A 23,751-nucleotide genomic window follows, 5' to 3' on the forward strand; every position below is an offset into this window, starting at 1 on the left:
CTTTCCTAGTATAGGGACATACTGCACACAAGACACTATACAACCCTTAGGGCTCCAATCCAGTTAAAGTTACTCAATTCTGTTAGTAGTGCCTACTGAAAACAATGGTTTGAGGCTTAATCACAACCTATTTTGTTCTGTCATTTCAATAACATTTCCTCATTACTAATTTCAACCAGATTAGGTCTTGTGCATTTCTTAAAGATGCTTGGTTTACACTGACCCCCCCTAAGATAACTCTTTATCAGTGAGCCTTTAATATTTAACTGTGCAATTTAGTTCCACTTATTTCAATGGAAGTAAGGTATACTTAATTTTCACTGGATTGTGACCACTGTCAAAATAGCTTCTTCCTTTTTTCCCCCAAATCTACTGCTCAGTTTTATTTCTAATTAATTTTCTAAAAGGCAGACCAAGATTCAGTAGGTAGCCTGACAGAGTCACAAGCTCTGAAATAAAATATATGCACAATCGAAAGACTGATAATGCCAAGTACTTTTACATAACAAACTTGTTATGGGTCTTGTATGGCATTAGCTATTGCAGACTAAACAGAACAGATCACTTTTCCAAAGTTACCCATACCAGCAAATACAAACTGAAGTTTACTGCTTCATAATTCCCATGCATGTTGAAGTAATTATACCAATCTTCCTCTTGGTAACAGATTTATATTTTTAAATAGCATTCTAAATACAGGAAAGATGTATTAATTATATATTACAATGCAATTCTATATTAAAAATTAGTATTTAAATGAAAACCTTTTAAATTATTTATGAAAGGGAGAGTCTGTAGCAGCTACTTTTAAAACTTACCTACATGGTCGTCTTTAACAGTCACCTCAACTGTGCCAACTTTTCATAAAGCACTGCAGGTGATTTTTAAAACTCACGCAAATACCATGTAGCGCTCCCATGTAGGTAAAGCAAAGTAAAACACTGTGGTTTTTCACTACAATTAGAAATAAAATTTGAGGGAAGGTAGAAAAACCACTGCAGTGAGTCATCCGTGCAGAATATTTTGCCTGTAGAAACAACATGCTGGTTTTAGAGCATTCTCTTTATGTAAGGGGGGGAGGGGTGTCCTTCCGTAGCGAAGGTACATAAAACTTGGGTGGTAACAATGGCACAAAGTGATAGTTTCTACTCAGGAAAATTGTGTCGGTCTGTACTAACAAGGGTACCTATCTGGCCTGAGAGTGGGTGGAGCCAGTAGTGCCTGCATAGACAACATACTTCAATCCAGTGCTCTTCTTCTTCAAGAGCACCGGCGTTGCCCCATTTTACACTTAACACCACTGTGTCACATGGGAAAGATGCAGGTTTCTACTGAAAGATGAAGTAAAAGGAGGGGACGTTTGAAAAATATACAAGATGGCTAGTTTATACTTGTTATGAAGAATCAAGGTAAACTGGAGCCATCTTATTTTTTTTTTCATTTTGAAATGATATTGTCAGGGAAATGTTAGTGGTAGAAGTAACGAACTGCTTTTTACCTTTTTGCTTTAGTTGCTTAATATTTAAGCTTTGCTCCATGCTTTTGTCTGTTTACTATATTTCACTATGCCTCCTTCAGCTGGTAGGCTTGAATGAGGACAACTGATTTACCTTTGAAGGTTTGCTTGAAACTAAATGTTTAAGAATGTTGTGTACCATCTATTTCAAATAAAGCTTTGTGTTTTTTTCCCCTCTGCACTTTTTAAAAAAAGCTTTGCACAGTAGTCATTCTGTAGAAAGTCCGAATTACAGTGCAGCCCTACACAGGTTACTCCAGTCTAAGCCCACTGAACGTAACGTGTAGATTGGAGCAATTCTCAATAGCATTGTGCTGACAATTGCCAATATGCTTCTTCTAGCCCTATGTCACTACGATGAAGTCCAACAAGCCACCTTTCCCTCTTTACAATCACATGGCAGGATCATTCCTTTGATATTTGTTGATGTATTCTTTTAACAGCAGTCATGGACAATCGAGAACTGGACAGCTATTTACCCACATCTTAGCTTCATAACATCACCGCAAAGTAGACTAGGTTGAAAGACAGCATGTTGCATCCAGTTCCACAGGCATAAGGGTTTCTACCACTGTATCAAGGCTTTTTCTCTGCTGCAGCAGCCCAAAATGCCTCCCCCTTCCAAATCCTGTTCATGGAAGTCCCCTTGCTGTGGTGAGAAATCCTGGTGCCTACAAAAGTGTTCCAGTGGAGTCCAACCCCCATCATCTGGTCAAAGTCATTCACTGAACTTGATGGCAAAGCAGGGTTGTGAACGTTGACCTCTCCAGTCATAACATCTATGCTACACTGAACATGGTGTATAGTATGTCTTTGTCTTAATTATATAAGAACATATCTTAAGACATGGTACTTTATGGTAAAGGTCTGAAAACTAGGATTTAAAAAGTCAGCTATTTTTAACATTATTATCCAATAACAGTCATTAGACAGCAGGGTCACTGCATCGCAAACACATTCAAAAGGCTCTGACCAGTTTTTCGAACAGCAGCATGTTGGTTAGCCAGTACTAAAGCCAATTGTTTAAATCAGCTGGTCATATTTAATTTGTCACTGTCAGCTAGATAGTTCTACAAACTGAGACAGAGTGATTTGTTGCAGCTAAGCAACAAAAAGCATTTCCATAGGAGTGTAAGTTAACATTCACTATTTTATGCAATATTTATGGAAATCTGGGGAAAGGATTGAATAAGTGGAGCCTGGAGTACCATCAATATTTAATTCCACTTGAAGATAAAAACATCAGCTCTCTCACACCAATCATGACTAAGGTTTGCAAACTTCACAAAACATGAAATGGCAGCACTTTGTTAACAGGTATGGGACCACTGGGATTCTTCCATTTAGCAAAGCCAAGTTCTCCTTATTTCCTCACTGGGAAGAATAGAAATAAAGTGCATATGGTCAGATCCCTTTTGATCAGACTACTTCCCACAGTTGCCCATGGCTACTAAAGCACCCCACAGAAGGGAAAAAATGCATAGCAGTGTAGTCAAATCTTTATATCTGGATAAAGATGTTGTGAATTAAGAGGTTACTCAATCCGTTTTGCATTCACTGGAAACATGCCTTCCATCACCAGGCTTCAAGGCTGGGCTTGCGTTATCGGTTGTTGTTTTGAACAAAGTTGACGGAGTACGAGCCAGTGGCTGAATCCTGCTTCACCTGGAAGTTATCTGTTGACAAGCCAAATGGGCGGAGAACAAAGTTCCCGAGGTCTTTCAGTTTCCCTGCAAATAAATAAGACAAGTATGCGTCTTGATCTGCTCAACACCACAGAGATGGGAAGAATTTATTCATTGCTGCCCAGATGCAATTCGGCCGAAAATGGTCCTAAATTATTTTTGTCATTCAAGAGGGTGTTAAGACGGAGACTTATTTTCTCTACTGTCTTCACCTCTTCCACAGTTAGCACTGAACAGCAGTAAATGGTTAGAAATAGGTTCCTACGGAAAAGGTGCCACATGCTTAAAAACCTGTTTGCTGCCATGTTGAAAACTTGATTAACGCCAGTGCTGTATGTTTTGAAGAGCTTACCATTCCTTGCCCAATACACACACATAGGCATGTCTTCCCACTGTGAACACAGTTGCTTTCTGCTTGCAATAGGTAAGTCATCTTTCAGAATGTTTTATTTGTAGCTGATTTACTCTCAAACAAACAAGTAGCTATTAGTAAAATCTACCCCTCCCCATGCTGAAAATAATGGGCAATGCCCTCTTTAAATGTTGTTTTTAGTCAAAAACCTGTGGAGGAGCAGAGAATCAAACCCGGTTCTCCAGATTAGAGTCCACCGCTCTTAACCACACTGGCTCTCAGTAAGGTACTGGAACAAGATCTGGATATTAAATAAGACAAGTGTTCGCTGCTCCATGTAAAGCAAACAAAGCTTGTATACACTGAAATCAGCACTGGCCTGGGATCAGATGCTTAAGAATGGGCTTGAAGGAACAACCATTACTGCAACTGAGGCTTTGTGGTTTCTGCTGTTCAACAAAAGAGCCACAAGACTTGACTGAATCATTATATTAGGATACCTACAACTAACAAATTCCCCACTCCTCGCAGACATGCCCTCAAGGCTCCTTTATCCAATCCAGTTCAAAATAGTGCTTGCTCATGGTACATGCTGTTCCTCAGAAGCAAAGATTATGTATAGTGCAGAACAATTCACTAAGCCCAGAAGGAGCTTGGGTATTTAGTGGGGTCAATATGTTCATGGACTTGCTTTTTAACTGTTGGGCTCCAGTTACTGAAGCAAAAGCAAGCCTCCGCAATTAAACGGGCCATGTTTCTGCTTGCCCTCAGCCTTACACCACATATCATTAACTGCAGTGTCTCCCGACTAGGTATTTTGGGCTTGTAAGCTTGTATGGTTTCAGAATGCGGAATGTGACATCCCGCATCACGTTGGCGTTGAGACAGTGTCTCATTAAACACAGAAAAGATCATGACCACGTGAAAGTGCCTCGACAGAACTGCATAGTTGGTTAAATTCAGGTGACACCCAGGAAGTCAAAGACGGAGAACTTCTTGGTTGGTTGCCCATGCTCTTCAACACCACAAGAAGCGACAGCAAGTATCAACTGAGGCTAATGCTAAGCTGTACGTACTTGAGGAAAGTTGGGTTAATTGCTTTTTACATTCTGAATTATCACCAAGTACAATCCAGAGGGGTGTACGCGCTAATTTATCAGTTTGCTTTTCACACAGGTTTTGGAAGCTCCCATAAATAAATATTTAAAAATATATAAACATTAGAAGTTTGCAAAGGGGAAGCACCACTGGAACGTACTGCTATTGTCTTCAGATTTCCCTTTTAGAAGTACCTAGTAGAAGACCAGTAAGAAATGGAACTAAACGGATGTTAGCAACAACAAAAACAACCTGAAACCACCGTGCTTTCATTTTTCTCTTTATACACCTTCACATTGCAAGAAGGAACTTGCAGAACCTAAATTTCACCGCATTAGTAACAAGACTGGCTTTCTTTTTAGAAGTAACAAAGCGAAGACTATCCAAAATACTTTAAATAATATTACATCCCAGTTGTCTGTCTGTGAATGTGCATATTGGTTCCAACAAAGCGTGAATCATCCACAAAAACATGTCTCTACACAAACTAACTTCTCACAAGCAGTCAGCTTCTTAGATAACACACAGATTTCTGCCAATACACCTTCAAGCTGCATCCCTGTGGATGAATTTATGAAGCAGCCCCTATTCCTTGCCTTGTTGGGGCCATGAAGTCCCAGTGCTGGCATTCCCTCCCCCCTTGATCATCTGTTTTGCAGAAAGAAGAGTTGCTTTTTATATGCTGACTTTCTCTACCACTTAAGGAAGAATCAAAGCAGCTTACCATCACCTTCCCCTCCCCACAACAGACACCCTGTGAGGCAGGTGAGGTTGAGAGAGCTCTAAGAGAGCTGTGACTAGCCCAAGGTCACCCAGCTGCCTTCATGTGTAGGAGTGGGGAAACCAACCCAGTTCTCCAGATTAGAGTCCACCGCTCCAAACCACCGCTCTTAATCACTACACCATGCTGGCTCTCCCGTGAGGGATATCAACGCACACTACCTCTACCCCATACATCTTGAGACCAGGGTGAATGTATCTGATTATTTGGTCTTCCATTTGCACACAATCCTTACACCTGAATTAAAGCAAACAAGAATAGCACAATTTGCACATCAACAGCTTAAAAGTAAGCTGTAAAGTTCGTGGAGCTAGGATGCTCCAAGTGAATGAAACCTCTGTTATGTTCTAGATAAGGACATTGGGAAACCCTTCTGTTAAGAAAGAAAAAATCTAGCTAAACCTACTTCAATAGCAAAGAAAGTTGTACGGGAACAGCACTGTGTTTTAGGCCGACCCCGCACAAGCACGCTGGATACCAGAACTACTTACCCAACATCTCTTTCTTAAGTTTTTCATTTCGATCTTCGATTTGCCTCGGCAATCGCTAGAAAAGCAAACAGAGGATCAAGATAATGTTGCCAGAACTATTTACTCGTGATACACTGTATTGTTCACCACTTATTACAAAAAAGGAACTCCAGAGGACATGATTATCACTAGTACTTTGCTGGATGCGCACAATGCCCCTCAGTGCCCCTGACCATTATCTGAAATGGGAGGCCCATAAATGGAAAAGGACAGATTGGGCCAGCACTGCTTGGAGGATACTTACGGATATTTTGGCACAAATGATTTTCCAGTTTCTTTCAAGATGCAACATTTTGTGAAAGAGAGAGGGCTCCATTTTAAAACTTCAAAGTCACTTATAAAAGAAAGTAGTAAAAAAAAGTAAAGGTAGTCCCCTGTGCAAGCACCGGGTCATTACTGACCCATTGGCTGACGTCACATCCCGATGTTTACTAGGCAGACTTTGTTTATGGGGTGGTTTGCCATTGCCTTCCCCAGTCATCTTCCCTTTACCCCCAGCAAGCTGGGTATTCATTTTACCGACCTCAGAAGGATGGAAGGCTGAGTCAACCTTGAGCCGGCTACCTGAAACTGACTCCCATCAGGATCTAACTCAGGTCGTGAACAGAGCTTTATTGTGCAGTACTGCAACTTACCACTCTGCGCCACAGGGCTCCTATAAAAGAAACTGGTAAACAGTAAACTTTTTACAAAGTAGTGGGAAAGATTACTGGGATTATAAAAACATATCCCAATTTCTGTGATGCTTTGACTGTTTCTGAGTATTTAAAGGAAACAGTTTTAACATGGTCCTTTGACTCAAACAGCAGATCAGACTATGGAAAAACCTACAGAGCTTTAGAGATCAAATGTCACTCTCTGCATGAACCTCAGCCACGTGCATGTTATAGTGAACCCAACATAGGCTCAGTTCCAGTATATTCATTTTCATACCAATTAACACAGCCATGAAAAAAATACTTCTTTTTTAAAAAGCGTAACGTTTGTCTGAAGGATCTCAAGTGAACAATCCTTGAAAACCCACAGAACATTCTCAAAAGCAGGGCTGTTCTTTTGATCTTCCCCAGAGTAATCTTTACAGTGATTGCAGCCTGAATTACACCCATACCTTTCAGTTCAAGAGGACAGAAACAACTTCCAGCAGAAAACCATGTGCAAGACATTAAATGGATGGTTGGAAACTTAAGAGACAAATGTCCAACATTTTCGAAGGGTGTCATGATGTAAAGCCCCTCCTTTTTTACACAGTGCAAAAAAGGACTTCATTAGACAAAGACTTACCATACAAGCTTCTCTTGCTTGATGTATTGAGGGATCCTTTTCCAACACATTTTTGTAATCTTCTAAGGCTTCGTCTAATTTTTCGGTTTTTTCATACAGTTCTGCTCTCCTCAATAGTGCCTTGATATAGTCTGGATTCAATTCAAGGGCTTAAAAAAAACCAGAAGAAAAGAAACCATGTAACACTAAGGTGGAACAGTGTCTACCAAGAACATTTCCAGCAACTCCCTAAGCGAGGCTCTCCTCAAAAAGCTCCAAGACATACAATAGTGCTGGCACTTACAGTATCATCTGGTAACTCTACCTGAATAGATTCATACTATTACTTTGCAGCACAGCTAATTCTACACACAACAGGAAAATACACCTATCCACCCGAAGAAGCCAGCACCATTCCTTGTCTGCAAGTGATTCTGGGAATTTCAAGCACTCTAGGCTTTAGATTTGTTTACATAGGGTGGCCTGTTCATCTACGGCTGACAGGCATATTGGCCCAAGCATCTCAGGGTTCCCTTTGGAACCCAAAGCTCCACCTTGGCGGGCAAAAGTTGCTGGCTCCTAAAGGCTGTTGCTGTAACATCCTCCTCAATTGGCCTTAATCACCAGGACATTTTAAGCTTTCTGATGTAAGGGCTAAACATTCTGCCAATGCCCTGGCATAGAAACCAGCCTTGCCTAGAAAGGAGATGATAAACTGATAGATTCCTGAGCTGAGATCATTATGTAGTTTCCTGCCTCATCTATCTGGAATCCCAATCAACAACATCTTTACTTCTGCAGGATGGTTCTTAATACCAAACATACAATCTACATTTAGCTAAGAATCTCCAAACTGAAAATGAAAGGTAATATACAGATCTATGGGCACTAGTTCACTAACAATCCTATGGGTACTAACTCAGTCAGTTTAAGTAAACACACACCCAAGCCACACATACAAAACTGACAGTCTAGATAGTAGTAATAAAGATCATTTATTGTGTGCGCACACTCACGAATGTATTTTGAAAATAACTGAGCCACCAACTGACAGCCTGATTGATGTCAGCTATGAAATGTTCCAATTTAAGTTAACACCTTGACCAAACATTAATTTGTCCCTGTGATAGAATAGTAAACTGTTATGAATAGTCAAATGATATGTAATTGTCAAATGAATTCACTGGACTTTAAGGATATGTTTTGGGATTGGCTCAGCAATCCAAGTATAAAAAGATAATTTCATTAAATTATTTGAAAGGTTCAGTTTAAATACTGAATTTAGATTTAATACATTTACTTAATTCAGCTAAAATGTGCATAGCTGCATAAAGAAAAAGATTAGAAAACCCAATAGTCTCTGTGTGGTTCAAGACAAATATGGGTAACTATTACAGGGACTAAACTAACATGCTGTAATAACAGAACAAAGAATATAACATGATTGTTGCAAGAGGGTTACTGCTTGTAATGTACTGGAATGATGAATTTTTGGATAATGTGATAATTATTTTTCTCTTCCAAACTGTAACAGAATATTATATATTACTTTAAAAAATAAAAAGAAGATAGCCTAATCCACAACAACAGTGTATTTTGGGGGCAACTTCTTCCAACTCTACACTATTTTTGCAGCTAGGAAAATCTTGCTAGCCAAAATAACTGCACTCTGCTCCCAAGAGGAACATTCAGTAACAGGGAGAACTCCTCGTTCTCAGACATACCACCTCCCTATCCTACCCAGCCAACCTCCAAATTCTTCCCACATTCTGTTTTATAAGGCTACCTTAGCCAGCTCATTTCAATGCATTGTATGTTCAAAGTTCTTGCTCCTGGATCAGACTGGTAGTCAAAGTTAGCGTTGTAACAGCAGCAAGAGTTGTGTTGGCTACAAAATGGAAATTAGAGGGATGCCCAGGTGTAGAGGATTGGAAGAGTAAATTAGCAGAATATGGAATGATGGCGAAATTGACAAACTATGTAAATGAAAGGCCAGGTAAAGAATTCCAAGATAAATGGAAATCTTACTATCTATAATCCTCACAAAATTTGATTTGAAGGCAAAGATGAGTCTTAAGAGAAGTGTAAATTATTTGCTGAAATTCTAAAACAATTAAGATCAATGTCACAAATACTGCTTAGAAATTGTAAACAAGATATTACAGACAAACTTGAAGTGAAGGTAATGTAGAAAAAATGTAGAGGATTGTACACATAATGTAATTCCATCCTAGATATATAAAATTTAAAGTTGGATCTATTAAAGATTGTATAGATGGTGGTGGTTAAATAATGTGAGTTTAATAGGTTAACTTAACTGAACATGTAGTAGTAATAATAATATGCTGGATTAACTGTATGTTGCAACCTCAATTTGATTTCATTTATAGGTTTTTTAAATCATTTTTATATTCTTTGTAAGCTTTGTATCTTATACATTTCTTTGTATCTTTCTATATCTATTACAAAATAATAAAAAACATATTTTTACAAAGTTGGAACTGTAACAAGTGTCAACGTTCAGGTGAGTTCTCTGTAATGGTCTCACCTGCCTCACAAGACTTAGTGTTGACCACCAAAGCATTCTAGAGCAAATATTCTGGGGATGCACGGGGGTGTGTGTGACATTTTAGCAGTGCCCATGCCCATTCCATGACCTATGGGGGAAAAGAATGTTGCCCCTGACCGTACCAGATCACAATCTCCCATTTATCTGTGTCACCTGCCCTGTGGTGACCAGAAGCAGACGCAAGGACGCAGAACACATTCCTGACAAGACCAACTCAACACGCACACACACAAAAACAGGAAAATAGTACCTTTGCTGCAGTCACCTATGGCAGCTTCTTTCTTGTCCTTCAAAAGAAGAGATGACATTTACCATTTGGCATTTATACATCTTTAGGGATCTGAAACCTGATCAAACCTGAGAGATTCACAGCACAAGAACAGACTACCAGACTTGAAGGAAACTGATGCAATCTGTAGATCTACCTTGTCGTGAATTGCTAGGGAACATATTTCAGAAAGGCTCGAGCAAGAGGCAATACTTTCTGGTGGTCTTTTCCTCAGAGCCACAAGGAAAGCGAAGGAGCAAAACTAACCAGCACCTTTTATCAACACTAACCTTGCTGACAACAGACAGTGTTGATACTTCATCATCCTCTGGATTGCTGTTAATACTGTACTGGTGACAGGCCTGCTTTTATTTACCCAAAACAGTGGGCGTCATTTCCTCAATTCAACATTTGTCCTATATTCTCCCACAAGACCTCCCACCCTACTGAGCAAAACCATCCATGGAAGATAAAATGGAACCAGAGTTGTAAAATACACATACATGTAGACTAGCTTGGAGAAAATAAATGCAACAGTCAATACAGCGGTTCTTGCCACTTCAGCATCCTTGGAATGAGTTTTACCTGTTTCATTCTGGCTGCAGCTCTGTTCGAATACAAAACAGATCTATCGGTGCTGTAGCAGGCTGGACAGATGTTCAGGGCTTTGGTGTAAGAGTCTTCAGCTTCCTCATATTCTGAAGGTTAAATGAAGAGTTGTAATGAAGGATACTCAAGTGATGTCCAAAAATTCATACTATAAAAATCCTTAGCATCAATTCCTCCCTCCAAATTAGAACTGTTCTCTACAATGTGTAATGATTGGGGGTGGGGGAGTAACAATGCAGGAACAACCAGAAATGTTACTTTTTTTTAGCACTACAGTATAAATATCTGTGTTTTCCTCAGCATGATTCGAAAAGCGTTGCTTTCCATTTTTTTAAAGCAAAGTATGGCAGCATTGGAAACATAAAATTTCTGGAGAGGCTTAAACATATATATTTTAATATTAACCTTAAAGTTATGTTTACTACTTCAACACGATGTGTTTTTTCATTTAGTCGGCATATACAGCTGTACAACTTGGCATACTTATTAAACTTTAAAGCATAAATGCCTTGGTTTTTTATAACCCAGTATTACAGTGATCTGTGAACTGCTGCACTCTACGTTATCTTAGTGCATGTATCTTAATGTTTGCCATCTGAGAGGAAGGAAAACCAGAAACTGAAAACAGAAGAGACACATTTTGTACTAAACAAAAGAAAGTGTAATATCAACAGACAGCATCTCAGACAATCACAGGAGGTCTAACAACATATTTGAACACCTAGTTGAACTGTTACGGCAATTACAACAATGAGCTCTTCAACACTGAATTATTATGCACAGCATAGTGAAATTAACCAATATACTGTAAATTAATCAATATTTGAGTGCAATTAACCAATATATAGTAAATTAATTAATATATGAGTGAAATTAACCAATATATAGTAAATTAAAATAGTTAAACAATATATTAACTAAACAATATGTTTAAACAACATATCCTTGAAATTATGTGTGTGTAAAGTGCCATCAAGTCACAGCCGACTTATGGCTACCCCTTTTGGGGGGGGTTTCATGGCAAGAGGTGGTTTGCCACTGCCAGCCTCAGCAACATGCCTCTTGTATTGCTTGGAGGTCTCCAATCCGAATACTAACCAGGGCTGACCCTGCTTAGCTTCTGAGATCTGACGAGATCAGGCTAGCCTGGGCCATCCAGGTCAGGGCCCTTGAAATTATACTGTAGACTATATAGATAGGAATTATCTAGTGCTGTGGATTTTACATGAAAATCCCCATACTATACATTCTGAGTGAATAAAGCCTTGTCTTAAAAACATGTCAGTCATTGCAAAAGAAAAGACATTTTATAGGAGGCAGTTTTTACTGCTCCCACAAATCGCCAATTTTTCTGTTGAAAATGGGCGAAAATGGTGTACACTGTCTCCCCCAACCCTGTACTTTTCCTCAGAAAGTTTCTGGCTGTTTACCCAGGCAGTTTACAACTTTAGTCAGTAAGCAAATCATATGCAAGACAAATTAAATGTACAACACGGAATCATTATTTCTAGTCAGACAGTAGGTGCTATACAAAGGAAACGTACATGATGTCAAGAGCTAGCTGGTAAAAGAGAACAATCTGTGGTGTGGGATTTGAATTTATATTCCCCTGCTTCATTTTAGATTAAAGCCTGTGTGACCTCCTGATAAGGACAGCCTGAATCAAACTTTAAAAAATTAATGCTAACCAGTCAGAGAAGGTATACAGAATGCTGAAGTAGTAGTTTCTATCACACACACACACAAAGATCTTATTGTCTGTATAATCAAAGTTGGAGACACAGTTAAGAGAGATTATCTTATGGCTTCCAGAAACCGTATTATCCTGGGAACATTTCTTGAAAAACCACAGAACTCAGAAATTGCTACTTATAGGATTAAGACTGTGCGGGAAAATGTTTTTCTCAATTTTTGAACTGTTTGAGTTTAAAGAGGATTTCAAAGGGGAGGGGGCCACGGCTCAATGGCAGAACATTTGTTTCGCATTCAGAAGATACGGCACCTCCAATTAAAGGATCTTCATAGCAGGTAATGTGAAATCTCTGCCCGAGACCCCGGACAGCCACTGCCAGTCAGAATATACAGAGTACACCTTGGAAGACCAAGGGCTTGACTCAGTATAAGGTACGTTCATGTGTTAAACACAGTATGTGTACATTTCTTGCTCAAGAGTAGCCAGCATGGTATAGTGGTTAAGAGCAGTGGACTCTAATCTGTAGAACCGGGCTTGATTCCCCACTCCTCCACATGAAGCCTGCTGGTTGACCTTGGGCTAGTCACTTTTCTCTCTGAACTCTGTCTGTTGTGGAGAGAGGAAGGGAAGGAGATTATAAGCCACTTTGAGACTCCTTAAAGGTAGAGAAAAGCGGGGTATAAAAACCAACTCTTCTTTTTAACCAAGAACTTATGCTAGTTGCTGTATAGTGTGATTGGTCCTGTGTGCCCATAAAAGCTAATTCATGTATTTCCAACCAGGCACTACAAAAACACGTCAATTCATTCTACTGTTCTCCACAGCATACCACTTTTGATTGAATTTACCAGACTATCTGAAGCACTGGAAGTCCCTGCTTGCTTGCCTTTTTCTGACTAAAACTTTCCAACCAACATCAGAATGAAATATTTACAGGACACACATGAAAACATGAACACATGAAGCTGCCTTATACTGAATCAGACCCTCGGTCCATCAAAGTCAGTATTGTCTACTCAGACCGGCAGCGGCTCTCCAGGGTCTCAGGCAGGGGTCTTTCACATCACCTACTTGCCTAGTCCCTTTAACTGGAGATGCCGGGTATTGACCCTGGGGCCTTCTGCATGCCAAGCAGATGCTCTACCACTGAGCCACGGCCCTTCCCCACCTAAGGATACCTAAGGCTTCATGAGTATTTATCAGAGGTCTTTGTAACAGAATACTCACACACTGACCTTAGTGTATATTATCCAGTGCCTCTTTGCTTGTGCAGCCTGATGTTGGTATTTAAAAGCATCTTTTGACGATGCAGCTGTATCGCTTCATATAAAATTCTCCATGTTTGTTGTTTCGAACCAAACCGCAGCAGAGTGAACAAGGCAAAGGGAACTTAATTGGAGGGCCCATTCTTATGCTGATTTTTCCATCTGTTATCTGCCTATGCGCTCGAGACGCTGCCAAGAGAGCAGCGACGCTCACCTATCTTTTCAAACAGCTGGTTCTAATTTGAGTAAAGGACGACAGGTCCCGTCCTCGGCCGTTGTTCTACCCCTTCGAGAGCGCCGTCGGCAGGTCCCGATCCTCCCTCGCAGCACGTCAGCAGCCCAGGAAAACTGGCAAACTAACGGGCGCTGTCCCGGGGTCGCTTCTCCCCGGCCCCCTCCAGGGAGGGGGGTTGCCCCCTGCCAGTAGTTCTGGCGGAGGTCCTCATCCATGAGGAACGGGTTTGTGGATCGAGTAGACATACTATTTGTAATTACTTACTACTATGAAAAATAAAAAATAATTTTTTAAAAAAAGTATTCTGGCCTACTGTCAGACCTCAGTACTTCGTTGCGTTTCTTTATTAGGAAACTTCTCTCCAGACGTAGCCTCAAGTAAAAGTTTTATTAAGAAAGCCAGTGAGTTCGGTAGGTCCATAGAAACTTAAGGCCAGAATACAGGTATGTGATACATTGGTTACATTTATAGCAGGGGTGGGGAACCTCCGGCTCCCGGGCCGGATCCGGCCCGCGAGATCATTTTGTCCAGCCCCCGGCCCACCTGCCAAGGCCGGGAGCTCCACGACCCACCTGCCGAGGCCGGGGAGCTCCACGGAGCTAGCTGTCGCTAGCCAGGCCCTCATCACAGCACTTCGGGCTTCACTGGGAAGCCGAAGCGCGTGCACACAAAGCGGAAGGTTGATTGGGTGATTGTGGGGGCGTTTCCTCCAAGTCTCCCTGTTCCTGTTCCTTGCGCTCAAGAAAACACGTGCCTGGCCAGCTCTCTCAGCAGCCCAACTGTGTTTCCTTGGCCCCCTCCCCTTCGCCCGTGCCCTACCGGCTTTTTCCAGGCGAGTGAGTGGCTTACCTCGAGTTCTTCATTCCTCCCTGTGCTTCATTCCCCCGGCCTGCGCGCTTGCTGCGCTGCCGCCGGAGGGTCCCCTCCCCAGCCCTCCCCGTGTATGTGCGTGTGTGCGGAGATCCCTGGGCTGCTGGTGAGTGCTTGTGTGGGGGGGGGGGAGAAGCCTCCCACCCTCTTTCCTTCCTTCCTTTTTTTCTTTCTTCCCTTCCTTCCTTCCCTTCTTACTTTCCTCCCTTCCCTTCCCTCCTTCCTTCCCCCCTCCTTCCTTCCCTTCTTTTTTTTCCTTCCCCTCCGCCCTCTTTCTTTCTTTCCCTCCCTTCTTTTCTTTCCTTCCTTCCTTCCCTCCCCTCCCTCTTTCTTTCTTTCCCTTCCCGCCGCCGCCAAAGGGTCCAGCCCTCCCTGTGCTTCATTCCCCCAGCCTGCGCGCTTGCTGCGCTGCCGCGGGAGGGTCCCCCCCCAGCCCTCCTCGTGTATGTGCGTGTGTGCGGAGATCCCCAGGCAGCTGGTGAGTGCTTGTGTGTGTGTGGAGGAGAAGCCTCCCACCCTCTCTTTCCTTCCTTCCTTTTTTTCTTTCTTTCCTTCCTTCCCTTCTTACTTTCCTCCCTTCCCTCCTTCCTTGCTTCTTCCCTTCTTTCTTCCCTTCCCTTACTTTCCTTCCTTCCCTTCTTTTCTTTCCTTGCTTCCTTCCTTCCCTCCCCCTTCTTTCTTTTCTTTCTTTCCTTCTTTCCTTCTTTTCTTTCTTCCCTTCTTTTCTTTCCTTCCTTCCTTCCTTCCTCCCCCCCCCCTCTCTCTCTCTTGCAAACCTCCAGGTGGTGGCTGGAGATCTTGCAACCCTAGCCTCTTTCCCCCCCTCCCCCACACCGGGAGATCTATGCCTGGTATGGCCCCCGAACGATGTTATAAATGTGAAAATGGCCCTCGGCAGGAAAAAGGTTCCCCACCCCTGATTTATAGGGTACATACAGTGAGACACCGGTTACATTCAGAGCATAACACAAAGAACGAGGTGCAGAAGAGCTGTTGGAAACAGGGTTACAGTCAAGAAAGTGTCAGTTGGTAATTCCCCCTTGAGACCCCTACATTTGAAATTAACCCGTGAATATGGCTGGACGAAAACGGGGGGTGGGGGGAACTGAGCTCGCCTACACTCCATTCTGTTCTGGCGAGGGACCATCTTGTTCATCCGGGGTTACTGGATGTCTTCGCTGACAATAAGTCCAAGAGAGTGAACTGGCAAAGCTCGGCAGTCTTTTTTCCCCACCTGGACGAAAGAATGCTAAAGCAAGGCGGCAGTAGAGCAGGGTTGTGGGGGAAGCTGCCAGGCAGTGGGCGGGACAGAAAGAGGGACAGACTTGTCCTCCTCAGAGACGAGATCCTGCTAGTGATATGGATGTCCTGCATGTGTGAAGAGTCTGTATTTGCTCACCTTACAAAACTGGAAGTGCTATTAGCTGAAGAACTGTTGCCTAGTTTTGCAAGTCAGCAATGGATAGAGAGCTACAATTCAGGGCCCAAATCCATTGGTTTCCAGTCCCTACAGAGGTACCAATCAGGGCCCAAAATCCATCTGTTTACAGTCCCTACAGAGGTACCATTCAGGGCCCAAATCCATCTGTTTACAGTCCCTACAGAGGTACCAATCAGGGCTCAAAATCCATCTGTTTCCGGTCCCTGCAGAGCTACCATTCAGGGCCCAAATCCATAGAGTTGTCAACCTCTGGGTACTAGCTGGAGATCTCCTGCTATTACAACTGACCTCCAGCCGATGGAGATCAATTCACCTGGAGAAAATGGCCGCTTTGGCAATTGGACTCTATGGCACTGAAGTCCCTTCCCAAATCCCGCCTTCCTCAGGCTCCGCCCCAAAAAACCTCCCGCCGGTGGCGAAGAAGGGCCTGGCAACCCTACAAACCCACCTGTTTCCAGTCCCTACAGAGCTGTCTCACTGCACTAGCCCTGTCAGTTTGCTACAGGACTGGCAGTTGCTGGAAGCTTGTGCTCTTCCCCTTCAGTGAAACCTACATCAGAACTGTCAGCAACTCTTAGGGTTGCTGAAAAACCCTCTGGCTTCCTCAGGGTTGTTTCCAGAATTATTCAGACTTCTCCTTCAAAATGTTTCAGCCGGCCTGTAATTTTAACACCCCTGAAACCCAGAATTAGCAGTGGAGTGGGATAGAAATAAAAAACAATATGATTTCATGAGATGAGAAATATTTATCTAGGTCATGAGGCCAAACCAATAGAAAATGTTCCAGTTCCAGCAGCGGTCATCAGAGACAGTAAAAAAAAAATTAGAATTACCATATGTTCAGAATCACAGCTTCTCAAAAGACTTCAAGGTGAACCACAATATTTAAAAACGGTAACCATCCACAGACAGCATTTGATACTTCTACCAAAGGCAAGATCACAGAAGAGTGCATGATGCCTTCCAAAAGAAGGAGTCTTGCCCAAAACCAAGCATGATCTAGGGAAGAATTCCACAGATGATGAAGATACACTGAATTACTGTTTTCCGTGGTGGTGTTTTTTTAAAAAAAGATTTATTCTCAGTAAATGTAAGTTTAAAGCCCTAAATTCACAGAGGATAGTTTGTTACAGAACCATGCAGAATATGGCTGGAAGGCACATGATACAGCAACCTGTCCCTGTTGTCTACGATTGGGTCAGCACCTGGATGGGAAAATCCTATGTGCTGCTTTGAATTCCATCATGGCCAGCCTGTCAGTTAAGATCCTTCTAATAAGCCCCACTCTCTGCAGCCCCACCAGACACTGAGCTTTTTCAGTGGTGCCCCTCACCTCTGGAAAGTCCTTCCTCTTGAGGGTCACCTGGAACCTACCCCACTCCAGCGTGGTGTAGTGGTTAACAGCAGCAGACTCTAATCTGGAGAACTGGGTTTGATTCCCCTCTCCTCCACATAGGCTTACTGGGTTTCCTTGAGCTAGTCACAGTTCTCTCAGAACTCTCTCAGCCCCACCAGCCTCACAAGGTGCCTATTGTGAGGGGGGAAGGGAAGATGATTGTAAGCCGCTTTAAGACTCCTTTCGGTAGAGAAAAGTGGGGTACAAAAACCAACTCTTCTTCTTCCAAGAGTCTGGCCAAAACATGTATTCTTACCCAGGCTTTTAATTAAGGAGTTGATCTTTTCAAGCTGTTTTTACAGTCTGCATCTAGGCTGAGGACTGTTTTATGAGAACCATTTTATGTTGCTAAATCATTTGTGTTGCTTTTATGCTCTGGCTGAGTTGCTAATATTTATTAATTCTAACCATGTCATGCTCTTTTTAAAAAAATCTTCCATGCTTTACTTTGTAAGCTACCATGAATAGCATATAAAATATTATTCTAAACTAATGGAATAAACGAATAAGTAACCAAAGGCCTCAATCAAATAAAATAATTAAGAGGGATATATTCCAAAAATGCTTGGTCAAATCCTAGTCCAAATAAAACTTCACAAGAATTGTACTCAATAGGCCCAGTCTCAAGACAACACCTAAGATGGGGATGGAAAAGGACTAAGTATAAGGTCGTTATAATCAGAAGTTTGCCTACCTCTTCTCTTAAACTGCTCGTTTCCTTCTTCTTTCAGCTTTATGCTCTCATTTCTTCTCTTCTGCAAGACACAGAATACAGCAGAGTCATACAGCATTTGTCTGCCGTAGCAATAACAATAGATGCCATTTGGTAAAACCACCAATGAACAATTAGAATGAACTGTAATCTAGAGTACAGCAATAGCTCTCAAAAAGTGTTTATTCTTTAATATCTGGTTGCAGAGCCACATTTATTCACCAAGTAAGTCCATTTCCCAGCTTTGCAAATATTGTTTGTTGTTACTGCTAATTTCTGATGAACAATGTTTCAGCATGGCCTCTCCCTACCTTTCCTGACCTTTAAAATTGGGGAGGAGGGTGAATATGTCATACTGTCACCTGCAGAAGAGCAGTAACCACACCAATTTTAACTTTCCTGGATTGTTTGTAAGTCGGTATATCCACCATGCACAAGAAAGCTGTAGCTACTTTTTAAAGAATTTTCAATCCTATTTTTTAAATTTAATTTAATTTGCCCAATCTTTTGCAATGTCATTTGTCTTGCTCGTTCCTGTGCAGTAGGCCACTTGCCCTAATACAGATAGGAGCAAAGATTCCAGTGAGGGTCTTCCCTTCCAAGCCCAAGACCACAAAGTCTCTTCATCGACTAGGAAGGATATGAACAAAGCTCTGATTCAAGACACGGGCAGCCTAATCCAAAGCGGGGAGGTAGATAGTTGGCGGCCGGGAGCAGCGCAGCCATGCCACTGCCACATAGGCTTCCCAGCCAGAAAAAAGAAAAAAAAAACATTTAAATATTAGAAAATCGAAAAATGGCCCATAGAGAATAGCGAGGCTATGCCAGCTATTTTGCTGTCATAGCCCTGCTGTAGCATAAAGGGGCAAAAGGGGTTAGGAAGCTGACTACAGGCAGCTCCACCCCGAGGAATACCCCAGGAACGCCTCCCAGGACGCCAGCACGGGAAGATATGCCGGCATCCCAACACCTCGCTGCCGCATTGCCCCCTGCCACCGGCATAAGTTGCCCTACGCCAGCATCCATCCCAGTTTGCATGCCACAAGTGGCACGGACACCGGCGTAAGGGTCACACCGGCTCCTATGGAGCTTTGCCTCTCCCCCCACGGATTACATGGCAAGAGGGTATCACAACTTTAATTTTCATCAACACATTTACCAATGCTTATCTACCTTTAAACTATCTGCCTGTCGATTGGAGGTTAACCAATGGTCAACAAAAATGGACCCTTCCATGCTAAAACCTAAGACTTGTATTACAAAACTAGAAACATAAACGCCCACCTCTAGTAAATCAGTGGATTAAGGATCTTAGAATTCAATCAATTTTTGAATGCATGGCACATAGACAACAATTGCATATGGACTTATTTTCAGATATTTGAAAACCGTTTATGGAAATGTATGTGTAGATCTGCCACCACTGTTGTTTTTGTCTCCACTTTATGTATATTGTTTTTTCTAACATTTAGTTGCTGGATTTTAAGTTTTCCCCTTTTTTCTGGTGTTTTTTCCCCCAAGATTTTTTTTTTTTTGTAAAAAATGCTTACTGATGCCTACAAATAGCTCTTTTTGATAAGACAAGAAGCATTTTACTTCTCTCAGGCATCCCCTGGCTTCTTGCTTCCCACTCCCCTAATGGGAAAACGTTCCCCTTAGTCTACTCTCTTCTCTACTTTCTCAGGTTCTAGCCCCTCTTCCACTCCCCCTTTTACACCCACATCCATGACCGCCAGCTCCCTGCTCCTCTCCTCCACTTCTCCGGCTCTGTGACATCATAAAAGTGCAGCCAATGGCAGGCCTGTTGCTTTTCCAGGTAACAGGGCTACTCTTTCAAGGAGAAATTTAAGAATAGGGGGAAAGATTCTCAGGGAAATTTAAACAAGATACAGCATAAAGAAGATTCCCAGTGGTGAGTGCTTCAATTTCTTGGGTAGCTTCTCAATGATTAGAAGAGAATTATGTAAAGTCTACAAGTATGTATAAATGTATTTTGAACATTTACAAAGGTCACAGGGTTTGACTTAACTACACAGACTGTGGGTTACCTTAGCCTAGATTTTGTTCAAGTGCAATACACAGAAAAAACGCATATAAGTATATTTTGCTGAGTCATTGCTGCATCTACCTTTCTCTCAAATGAATAAAAAAGAAAAACTGCACTTTACACATAGCAAGGAGACTGATCTGGCCCGGAGACTCTAAAGCAGCTAAGTTTGGTCTACATTTTAACATTGCTACATAAAACAGTTGCTTCAGTTGCAGAATTCATCTCTCATCATACACGGCATTTTAAAGCTGCCCGACGCAAACTCTGCTGCTTCTGACAAACAGAAAGGATAACAACACACTTCAGCATTCATTTATGTTTCAGAAGGATGTTTCAGAAGGACATTCCTCATACAGCCCTTTATGATAATGACCAAGAACCTGAGAGCAGACAATCAAGTACAGAGCAAGAGAGGTTATGTCTCTTGTAGGCTGTTCGACAAGCACTTTTGCCACGGGGCATAATCTCCTTGTGGGAGCAGGCTTGTCTGCATAGGAAATGCTTGCCTATCAGCCATTGCAGCTTGTGGTTTCAGTATTAGATTCTGTGTTTTTTAAATCTTGTTTTAAACCAAAATCGGATCATGACAAAACTGTACTAAAACTAACTGTCCAAAAGAGATTACTGGTCTCAGGAATCCAAGAAAACCAAACAAGTCTGCATACAAGTACCTGGTAGGCTGCCGCATGCATTGCCCATTTCTGCTTTATGAAAACAGGGCATGAAAAGCAGAATAGGAACAAATTAGGAACAGTCAAAAAAGTGGTAAAAAGAAAAAGCATGGATGCCAAATACAGAACATGGATGGGGAAATGAACAAATAGCAACACTGGTTGAAATCTCACAAAGTAAAAGCAGTCTTGGCCATAGATTCCTATACCTACAACTATCGCAGCATACCAACAAGTGGGACATTTACAATACTGAGAAGGGTGCACTGGGAAACACAGCTGCAGGGGCCATGATGACCACAGGAGGTATACTGGGAACCATTAGTGTAGGAGATCTGTGACTAGGTTGCCCTATGCTTGCTTGTTTTCATGAAACACAGTGGTGGGAGGCTAGTTTGATCAAAAATGCAGTCAAGTACCCTTCCACCACATGCACTGTTTTCCAATTAAGTTTTGGACATACATGCCAGAAGGTATTTTCCCCACTGGAGAAAGCAGCAGCTACAGAGGGGGGAAAGACATGGGGGAAAGGATTGCCCCGTGTTCCATATTATTATTCTGATCAATCTGGCAACATCCTACAATGACATTTCATTTTTTAAAAGTCTGAGATATCCAAACCTAGATTTCCTACACAACACATAATTTGTCAACATTTCCCCTGACAATCAGGCTGCAATCCTATGCCCATTTTCTTAGCAGTAAGTCTTGCTGAACTTGATGGGACTTTCCTCCAAGTGAATATGCAGAGGATTGACCTGCACAACTGCAGTGCTGTGCATCATTACATAGAAGCACTTTTGAAATCAACTTAACTTATTCTGGTATTAATACAAAAAAGAACTAGACTGCAAGAAAATTTAACAAAACTAACATTAGAAATCTTCAGCTACACTTCAACAAGTGTTGAAGTTGAAACACATTCCTCAGCTGGACTGGAGTCTACATAAATATTATTAGGTGTACCAGCCAGAATAATGTTTTCAGAAATATGGAATTTTATTAAAGCATACCTGCTTTTCTTCCTCTGTCATATCTTTCTCCAGTTCTAATAGGTATTTTTCATCTACCTCTGTTTGATTCTCTGAAGAATCTACCTCACAGTTATGATTCTCTTCTGTCACTCTTGATTCAAATGAGTCATTACAGTCATGAAAGAGGTCATTATCATCTCTGGCTTCCAAGTCAGCCAATGGAGTATCTCCTTCACAGACTCTGGGGGTGTGCACATTATCACACTCAGTTTGTGAGGGGAAGCTTTGGTCTTCGGAGAGTTTCAAACCCTCAACTAGTTTTTCAGAAGGAACAGCATCTTCAGACTCCATCTCAAACCTGCAAATTTAATCAAAAGGTTGAGACTAGGAAATAAACATTGTAGACAATTATTAATATCATGAAAGCTTTAAACAAGGCTAATAAAGTGTCAGACACCTAACCACAAGCGACACCTAAAGACAAATACTTGTACCTATGGATCTTCAATTTTTTCAGTCTCATTCAGGAAACCCTCAACTGTATTTCAGAGTTTCCATACTAGTGCTCTGTGAAACAAGCTAAATTCTCAGTTACGTCTATAAGATGAATTTTTGTACAAACTTCCCCTCATACTATCATAATTATGGCAGCTTTTCACACTGCAACAACTAACAACCAGGGTCGAAACAACTAAATATTAGCCACAGTATTGGTTATCAACAATTCCCATCCATCTTCATGACTAATGCATGCTTGCAGTTCACTCTGACAAAGCAGAATTCCCAACACAAAGTATTATCATGCTCAGGACAAAACCTGTCACTCCCTTCCCAAGCTAGGAAATACTGGCTTTGAAAAGTCATCCTGAATCTTTAACAGAAGCATGATACGAATACATTATTGAAGATGATTAATCATCTTCATACCAACCCAACCCACTAGCCCATCTATCCCTGTACATTCTACCTTGGCTGGCAGACAACTCTGCAGGATCGCAGGCAGACTTTTCCTGTTCTGCAGATGATTTTAACTGCACAGGCCCAGAACTGAATTTGTGCAAAGCTGATGCTCTACCTGAATATTGTCGAAGGCTTTCACGGTCAGAGTTCATTGGTTCTTGTAGGTTATCCGGGCTGTGTAACCGTGGTCTTGGTATTTTCTTTCCTGACGTTTCGCCAGCAGCTGTGGCAGGCATCTTCAGAGGAGTAACACTGAAGGACAATGTCTCTCAGTGTCAAGTGTGTAGGAAGAGTAATATATAGTCAGAAAGGGGTTGGGTTTGAGCTGAATCATTGTCCTGCAAACAGTATCAAAGGTAATGTGCTAATCATTGTCCTGTAAGTATCAAGATAATGTGCTGAGTGTGTGGTATGTTAATATGGAACCATTGTGATACAATGGTTCCATATTAACATACCACACCCTCATTAGCACATTATCTTGATACTTACAGGACAATGATTAGCACATTACCTTTGATACAGCTGTGGGCGAAATGTCAGGAAAGAAAATACCAAGGCCACGGTCACACAGCCCGGATAACCTACAAGAACCAACTGATGCTCTTCCCATGAACTATAGCTTCCACATATAGCATTTACTAAAGGTGAGCACGCACACCCTTCCTCCCAGGACGAACTACTCTCTGGGGAACTGAACCCATCACCTTTTACATCCACTCATGCCGCTAGACCTATAAACGAGGTGCTTAATAACTACTATTAAAAGCACACGCACAAAAATCTTCAGATAATTCACAGTAGGTAGCCGTGTTA

At 41.8% G+C, this 23,751-nt stretch overlaps 2 protein-coding genes across 2 annotated transcripts in view; one reads left to right on the forward strand and one right to left on the reverse strand.

The window, feature by feature from the left end:
• RTBDN (retbindin) overlaps positions 1-23,751 on the forward strand; it is a 128,015-nt gene that overhangs the window by 68,487 nt on the left and 35,777 nt on the right. The gene's annotated exons all lie outside the window — the stretch shown is intronic.
• Positions 2,993-22,328, reverse strand: TTC1 (tetratricopeptide repeat domain 1). Its single transcript, XM_056867296.1, has 7 exons — positions 22,015-22,328; positions 18,263-18,323; positions 10,645-10,757; positions 10,042-10,078; positions 7,244-7,392; positions 5,924-5,978; positions 2,993-3,246 (listed from the first exon to the last, which is right to left on the reverse strand). The coding sequence occupies exons 1-7, from the start codon at positions 22,324-22,326 to the stop codon at positions 3,119-3,121; spliced, it is 855 nt and encodes a 284-aa protein (XP_056723274.1). The 5' UTR covers positions 22,327-22,328; the 3' UTR covers positions 2,993-3,118.

Source organism: Euleptes europaea, chromosome 1, assembly GCF_029931775.1.
Source record: "Euleptes europaea isolate rEulEur1 chromosome 1, rEulEur1.hap1, whole genome shotgun sequence".
In the NCBI taxonomy this organism is placed as follows: Eukaryota; Metazoa; Chordata; class Lepidosauria; order Squamata; family Sphaerodactylidae; genus Euleptes; species Euleptes europaea.